Source organism: Eriocheir sinensis, chromosome 9 (assembly GCF_024679095.1).
Source record: "Eriocheir sinensis breed Jianghai 21 chromosome 9, ASM2467909v1, whole genome shotgun sequence".
Lineage (NCBI taxonomy): Eukaryota > Metazoa > Arthropoda > Malacostraca > Decapoda > Varunidae > Eriocheir > Eriocheir sinensis.
This window is the reverse complement of record NC_066517.1, coordinates 11,618,017-11,626,676: the sequence shown is the minus strand read 5'-3', so window position 1 is coordinate 11,626,676 and position 8,660 is coordinate 11,618,017. Positions and strand designations below refer to the sequence as shown.

Here is an 8,660-nt window from a genome sequence, read left to right as displayed (position 1 = left end):
GAGGAGGGGAAGATGAAGAAGTGAAATTGGAGATATTTTTGGCTAGGTGCCAGAGGTCTCTGGAAGAATTAGAAAGAGCAAAAAGCAAGGTTAGAAATGTTCTATACTGAAATTGCTTTTCAGCAGATATTTCATATATATTGACTGAGGAGAGGAAGGCAAGTGGAACCCATAGTGTTTCAACCTCTCTTATATACTTCTCTCCGCAGGTTTGTGCGGCAGACCGCCGACCCAAAGGCTACATCGACATGTCCACTGGGTGACTCACAGTTCATGCTCAAGTTCAAGCCCGGATGAATGGATGGATGGAGGATGAATGTTGCCCTCACGAGCACAATGCTGAGATCAGACCTCAGAGCAAAGCTAGGGAGGCGGGGCTGCGTGCTGACAGTATTGTGGGCGGCAGCGGTAGTCGTGATGCTGCTGCTGGCACACGTGGCGTTGCACCAGCACCACTACACCTTCCGTAACCCTTTCAGTCTCCACCTTCGCAGCGCGTCCCAGCACACATACCTGTTGCCCACCGGACCTCGCGCCGGGAATCAGGTCTTGTACCAGCAGGACGCCATTCAGGAGCTGAACAGCATGTGGGTAAGGGTCATCCCTATGTGTAGCTTTGAAGTTTATACAAACAATACACATACATAATAAACATCTGTGTTTACAAACCAAAATTTTCTCCTGTGTTGCCATAACGCCTTTACTGTCTCCAGACGGAGGAATCGCGGGCGGCGTGGGTGGCGGTGCTGCAGGAGCGGCGGGACAGGCTGCGGGAGGCATGTCGCCGCACCAACCACACGGGGCGTCTCTCCTTCCAGTCTGACCTGCTGCCGCGCCGCAGCCTGGTGTGGGCCGCGCCGCTCGGCGTTGTCTGGTGCCCCATCTTCAAGGTGGGTGGGGGCGGTAGAGGCAGGGTCAGCACCGTCACTGGGTAGAGGCGCAAATTTAAGGTTCACTAGGTCTTCAACATGGCCGCCCCTCGCTCAATTATATATTATTATCGAATAATAGATGATAAATGGAGTCCCAATGCATGAAAGTGGTGATAAGAAAGACCCATTTCATTACAGACCAGCATCCTTAACCTGTGTAATTTGAAAATTGTGAGAAAATTATCAGAAAAAGATGGGAGAAGTTTTTTCGGTGCTGTAGACAACATTGATTTAAGGAGGGTTGCTCGTGTGCCTGAAATTCAATAGACTTTTACACCAGAGCGGTTGATATTAATAAGAAAAAAAGAATGTTGGGTGGTCTGTCTGTATTTTAAAGGAAACAATTGATAAGGTGCCGCACAAATGACCTCTATGGAAATTAAGAGAATTTGGAGGAATTCACGCGACAATATCAAACTGGAAAGAAAACAACTGGAGGGAGAGATGAGAACCGTTAGGCTGCGTTTCCACCAAGGGAATTCAATCGATTCAATTCATGAAGAATAAACACGATTTATGATTCGTCTTGATTCGCCACACTAATTTCAATGTAATCGTTTCCACCGAGCGAATCGAGTCAATTCAAATCATGACGATTCATGGCGATTCGGAATCACGGATTGATTTGGTCCCATTTTTTCATCAGTCACGGCGAGTCACCCGACGAGTTAAAACCATGATAGTGGACGTCCTGATTAATTTAGTGCAAAAACGCCGTGCAATATAATTATGATCCTATAGTGATCCAATGCACCGAGATCGTGATGCCATAGCTGCTCTGTGGATCCAGTTAACTCCACCAACATTTTGAATTGTTCTGTGGTCATCCTAAAGAGTTCATAAAACTTTTGCTGGATTATTTACCAAATCTGGGAACAGATGTACAAAGCTCCCAAATTCAGGTCTTTTTATATTGTTTTCATGGACCCAGACACTTTGCTGACGCCTACGCCTACGCCTACGCCGCCTCAGCCACAGCAACGCTGCTGTATCAGCGACAGCGTATACGTCCATTCTCGTTAAAGCCAGGCTTGGTACTGCCTTTTGAAAGTTGATTCAGACTCATCTGAATCAGTCAGTTGGAACGATGCTGATTCAAAATGAATCGAGTCAAATGATTCTTCATGAATTGAATCGATTCGATTCGCTTGGTGGAAACGCAGCCTTACAGAAGACGCAGTTTTCGCCTGGGAGTGACTGTCAAGCAAAGTGGTCGGTCGGTATCATGCATTCTTTTATCTATGTTATTCATGGTAGGAAGGATTACAGTTATATAAATATTTTTTGATGATGCTGAAATCATGAAACGTGGTGATAGCTTGGATTGTTGTTGACATCTATAAGATCTTGACAAATTACACAGATGGAGTCATGCATGAAAAATAGAGTTTAATGCTTTGTAGGCGGGCTCAACTACGTGGACCAAGAACTTGCTACTGGCCTCAAACAATGCGAGTGGAAAAGCAAACCTTCACGCAGAGCTGCGGGAGCTGTACCCGCCGCCCGCCTCCGCTACGGAGCAGGAGAGGATGCTCAACATCTCCATGAGGCTGATCGTCGTGCGCCACCCCTTCGAGCGGCTCCTGTCCGCCTACCGGTGAGGCTGCTGTGCGCCAGTTTGTTGTTACACTCACAGAACTTGACCAACGCCCACCATTAATACTTTAATATGTTTTGAATATATAGTTTTACCTTTTAAAGAATAATTATTAAAGACGGTTCCAAATCCTAAAGAGTTGGACGACCTGTTCCCTTCGCCGGAAGGAATCGCTCTCGTACCCACGGCATCGCAGATTTAGGTGAAAGTCTGTAGGCACTGCTCCATGGGTGCACAGTTTTCATGGCTCTAAGAGACTGGTCGATCAATGGGTAGCTACTTGGCATTGATAGAAAAGGTAAAATATGGCGGCTTCAATGGATCAGTCATGGATCCAAAGATATCCACAATTCCACATATTCGAAATGTAAAAAAAAAAAAAAAAAGTGTTTCGCAGCAAAGCGAAATGGGAACTCCAAATTGTAGGTTACTCATCACTGTCAACACCAGTCCCCTTCCAGTCTTGTGTTGTCCTGACTCGTCCCCTCAGGGACAAGATGCTCCGGGTCCGGAACCCACAAGATCCGTGCATCAAACAGCAGCAAGAGATTGCCCACTCCTACATGGACACGGAGGCGCAGCCACTGCCCTACTCGCCGGAGGAGCTACAGAAAGCCACCGACGATCGCCATAATGCCACCGGTTTGGTCCATCCAACCTTCACGCAGTTTCTTAAGAAAGTTCGTGATGACGTAAGGAAAAAAGGAGGGTAAGGAAATCATGGTAACTCCTAAAGTTTCCCACGGACAACACTGAGTTAACTGCAGTAATTTTAGACTCCTTGGTTAATAATTATAAGTTCCTGATAATGTCAAGCACAGCGACTTAACACACCTTGATTCGCCTGCAGGAAAAAGAACCGTCAGGTCAACAACCACTGGCGGCCGTTCTGGATCGCCTGCGAGCCCTGCCACCTGGACTACGACGTCATCGCCCACGTGGAGACCCTCGCGGAGGACCAGGAGTTTGTCATCCGGGAGCTGGGCCTCCAGGACCGGCTGCGGCCCGCCCGCACACACGCGTCCAAGTGAGGCAACAACAACAACAACAACAACAACAACCGCATAATAATAATTATAATAATAATAATAATAATAATAATAATAATAATAATAATAATAATAATAATAATAATAATAATAATAATAATAATAATAATAATAATAATAACAATAACAATAATAATAATAATAATAATAATAATAATAATAATAATAATAATTATAATTATAATTATAATAATAATAATAATAATAATAATAATAATAATAATAATAATAATAATAATAATAATAATAATAATAATAATAATAATAATAATAATAATAATAATAATAATAATAATAATAATAATAATAATAATAATAATAATAATAACAATAATAATAATAATAATAATAATAATAATAATAATAATAATAATAATAATAATAATAATAATAATAATAATAATAATAATAATAATAATAATAATAATAATAATAATAATAATAATAATAATAATAATAATAATAATAATAATAATAATAATAATAATAATAATAATAATAATAATAATAATAATAACAATAATAATAATGATAATAATAATAATAATAATAATAATAATAATAATAATAATAATAATAATAATAATAATAATAATAATAATAATAATAATAATAATAATAATAATAATAATAAAATAATAATAATAATAATAATAATAATAATAATAATAATAATAATAATAATAATAATAATAATAATAATAATAATAATAATAATAATAGCATTAGTAATAATGATAGTTATTATAATTATTATCATTACTATTATTATCACTGCTGTTTTAGTTGTTGTCGTTGTTGTTGTGTTGGGCATTCGCTTCCTTTCATTGGATTAGCGGGTCAAAACCCCTCCCACACCTTTTGTTACCAGGCTGCAACAGTCTTGGCCTTCCTGACCGCTGGGCCGCCGCCTGGACGCAGCAATGCTAGGTCACTCCCCTCCTCCACGCCGCCGCCCTCCTCTCACCTCCTCTGTATGTGTCTCAGGTTTGACGGCTACAACGACACAAGCACGGCGTCCGAGGCTTACTTCAGGAAGGTGCCGCTGAAGCTGATGGAGTCCCTGGCAGAACTTCTCCGCCCGGACTTCGATATGTTCGGGTACTCCCCCCACAAGTACATCGCCATGGCCGCCCCGCCCAGAGATAACACCATAAGCTGAGGCCTTGGCTGACCGGAGCACGAATCCTTAAGCGTATCGGCACCTCGGTTTCCCTGTTTGAAAAGCCTCTTGCAGAGAGATTGAGCGATTCTTACATTCATGATGCAGAGGCCTCATCAAACTATCACTGGGCTCCTTGGAAATATCTACAACCTCTACGAAAGCTTAATCATATGTGAGTGTGAAAGCCCTGAGATGTTTGAGAATGTAGGCCTTGAAAGCTTCATGTAAATAAGACAATGGCGGAGTAGTAAGAAAGAACGCAGCCACCCGCTCTGCTGACACTACCTGAAGATATGTGAGCATGACTGTTCATTGCTCAATAGGGTAAAATATGGGTAAGCTTCAGGCTGTTAATTTATCATGCTTAATTTATTATAGTTTATTTATTATTGCTAATTATTATAATTAATTTAAATATAGAGTAAATTTATTATAGTTTATTTATTATCGAGTTAAAACTGAGCATTTCTGTATTTTGAATATAATAACAATGGACTTGTAAAGATGCATATTAATCAATATTATTGTCCCTCCGACTCTCTCTCTCTCTCTCTCTCTCTCTCTCTCTCTCTCTCTCTCTCTCTCTCTCTGCGGTACGCCACTTGTTACTCTGGTCCACCCTGACATTTGATCCTTTATTATGGACCTTCTGTTTTTGTTTTTTTGTGTGTGTGTGTGTGTGCGTATGCTGGGGCAGATCCAGATGCCCATCATGGGGACAGAGCCAACTTGTGCTTGTTTTTTTTATTTTTTTGTTTCAAAGATTCGAAATCAGGAAGTCAAAGGATGCTGATCAAAACTTGTCAATATGAGACCAACATCTCACCTTAAGGAGAAACATTTCCCTTAAAGTTATGCTAAATGAGAGTAAAGGTGAACTTATTGATGGAGTATCAGCCACCAGCAGATTTTTACCAGACCTCTCCATACTTTTACATGACTTCTGGACCTTGAACGGGAAAAATCACCCATGAAAACCCAGTTAATCTTCTCTGTGGCATTGGAAAAGAGTCACAATAGAAGTCCGATACGTTTGGTCTTGGCTCACCCTTTGGTCTCAACTGGCTGCAGGCACTTCTGGGATTCCTGTTATGGAGGAACTGATGTCGCCTACTTCACCAACCGCTTTTCCGTTGTCATACATGTCTTATGGGGCGGTGGCTGGTTGCTGTAGGGTCAGGTGTGGCCGCAGTGCTGAGAGAAATAATCCGTCCATCAGCGAGGGGAATAATCCAATCAATTTTTTTTTCTTTACAGGAAAAGAAGCAGTTCAAGGTAATAAAAAAATGAAGAAAAAAAAGCCCGCGAATCAGTACTTCCATTGAGAGGTATAGTGGAGTTCCCAAAAGAGTATAGTGAGTATAGTGGAGTTGCCAAAAGGGAGGTCAGTTTCGGGAACAGAGGCGTCTTGATACTCCTCTACACACTCCTCAACAGCAGGTAGACTACCACATCTGTGACACTTACCGCCAGCGACAGGTTATGTCGGTCCTCTTCGTAGATCTGGAGTGAGCCGTCGACTCAGCACCACACGAGGGAGTCGCCTACAAGCTGGCCAGCATGGGAATCACCGGCACCACCCTCGCCTGGGTTAAGGACTTCCTCTCAGGCCGCTCCTTCCAGGTCGCAGTTGGGGCCTCCAAATCACCATCACACCCCATAAGAAGAAGAATGCCACAGGGCTTCATCCTCAGTCCCCTGTTCTTTAACATCCTCATGGCGGACCTCCGAGTGCCCCACCACTCACATCTCCTCATATATGCTGACGACATCACCATCATCAGCAGGGCACCAACACTGGCAAGGTCGCAGCAATATCTTCAGGAGGCTGCAGCAGCACTGGAGGGCTGGGTGACCACCTGGGGCCTCACCATCAGCCAGAGACTGATATATATATATATATATATATATATATATATATATATATATATATATATATATATATATATATATATATATATATATATATATATATATATATATATTTACCTTCAAATGAAATAATTATGGGGAGATAATTTGACCAGGAGTTATATGGCATCTCGGCCACTGCGTGCGCCGCAGAAGGGGCGGAGTATGAACATTCTCGAAGCAAGTATGGGCTGCGTGACTGTTTTGGGAGAGGGGGGGGAGGAAGGCAAGGTGGAGGACGCCAAGTCAAGGGTTTGCGCGGGAAAGGTAATCACGTGATGTCTGGCGGACCCTAGGGGAGGACAAGGCTGAGGTGGGGGACGCCAAGCCAAGAATTTGGCGGGGGAAGCGAGCTGTCTGCCTCGGGCCACGTGATGTCTGGCGGACACCAGGGGTGACATGGGGGGAATGGGGTGGGCCTCTCAAGTGCGAGTCTGGAACGTTCTATGCGGTAACGGCTCTCTGGCGGCACTTATATCTACTTATAATACTTAAAACTACAACGCGCGAAAGTAATGCCGCGGACTGTTTGTCGTCTTCGTTTTTTTATCTTTGAAAATCTCAGGTGCGGAAGTCTGGACCCAAAATTTCGCCTGTCCGCAACTGTTACTTCCGCACTTTTGAAAACTTTCCGCACTTCCGGGCTTACGCACCTCGTTTGGCGGTCCGCAGGTGCGGAGGAGCGGAGGTCCGGACCGAGGTGCGGAAGTGCCCAGGTAATATAGTAAGGGCACTATTGGTGAACCTCATACTTCACCTCACTCCACCAACACCACCACAACCTATCAGCCCACACTCTCCTATCCCGCCTTGGATGTACATCTCCTACATGCTGTCCCTACACATCCCTGACCTCCCTCCTAAACCATCCTCCAGCACTGTGGCGGCCACACACTTCCTCAGGCTGGACAGGTCCCTCTACCACCACCACCTGAAAATATACACGGATGACTCCCACTCCCCGTCTGGGCCACACAACACTTAACACTCATCTCCACCGCCTGTGCCTAGTCCCCGACCCTCACTGCCCATGGTGCAGGACCGTCGAGGAGACCACTGAGCACCTCCTGCTGCACTGCCCCCGCTTCCACTCTCAGCGAGTGCTGCTCCGACACCAACTCCGCGCCCTGGACGTGCCCACCTTTACCCTGCCCACGCTGCAGGAGGCGGCAGGCTTCCACCCCTCACGGCAGAAATCAGTCATCCGCCTCACCTCATGGAAGACGGGGCAGCTGACGCGCCTGAGAATCACTCACAGGACAACACCAGGGTAGCGACTAGATCGCCGCGGCCCAAAACAACAACAACAACACTCCTCTACACATTAAACATTGCATATTAATCAGTAAATACGGTTATATCAAGTTGTCTACTGTGGCGACCTATTCTACAACGACGATAGTACTTACATCATGGCTCCCGACGATGTAAAGCGCGTGGTAGTGAAGAAAAACAGATTTAACACAAGAGTTCGACCCATACTTAAAAAGCTAACACTTCGTCTCAGGCTCGTCATAAGAGCCCAAACCGGCCCTGTGGAGCCCTATATCCTGGGTGTTAATCTGAGACGCGGCGCGAGTAGCTAAAGTTGGTCCGGGGCAGGCATAAATCCTGGGTCTTCGTCTGAGGCATCGACCTTCAAATGTAAACATTGCCGGGTGTTGCCAGACAGCCAGCGTGCCTCATCAAAATCGTTTTACATTCAAACGTTCACTATAGCCTTACAAAACCGTATTATAATGGATATGATATACTTCTATTCAATACTTTCCCCATTTTAAGGTATTCTTACCCATTAATTTTCCTATGAGATAACTGATCTCGCTATTGTTGGCAACTTTACGTTCCCCACTACCGGTGGCGGCTGGAGCCCCAGCTATGGTGCACACTCACCTCTGAGACGAGACATAAGTCGAACGCCTAATTTCTTCATAAGTATGGGCCGAAAAACCCAGGGCCCATACTTATAAAGACAAAACCGTTTGACTTATGTCTCGTCTCAGAGG

General features: G+C 44.0%; 1 protein-coding gene across 2 annotated transcripts in view; it reads left to right on the top strand.

The window, feature by feature from the left end:
- The window catches only part of LOC126995921 (carbohydrate sulfotransferase 13-like), a 27,897-nt gene extending 22,662 nt beyond the window's left edge, over positions 1 to 5,235 (top strand). The window contains exons 2-7 of one of the 2 annotated variants that reach the window (XM_050855820.1): positions 210 to 591; positions 714 to 890; positions 2,336 to 2,529; positions 3,020 to 3,238; positions 3,380 to 3,556; positions 4,566 to 5,233. In XM_050855820.1, the coding sequence (XP_050711777.1) occupies positions 298 to 591; positions 714 to 890; positions 2,336 to 2,529; positions 3,020 to 3,238; positions 3,380 to 3,556; positions 4,566 to 4,740 (1,236 nt within the window). In that variant the 5' untranslated portion in view covers positions 210 to 297 and the 3' untranslated portion in view covers positions 4,741 to 5,233. Of the gene's footprint in view, positions 1 to 209; positions 592 to 713; positions 891 to 2,335; positions 2,530 to 3,019; positions 3,239 to 3,379; positions 3,557 to 4,565 lie in introns of both variants that reach the window. The other variant, XM_050855821.1, reaches the window with a different exon arrangement.
- Positions 5,236 to 8,660: the final 3,425 nt, after the last annotated feature.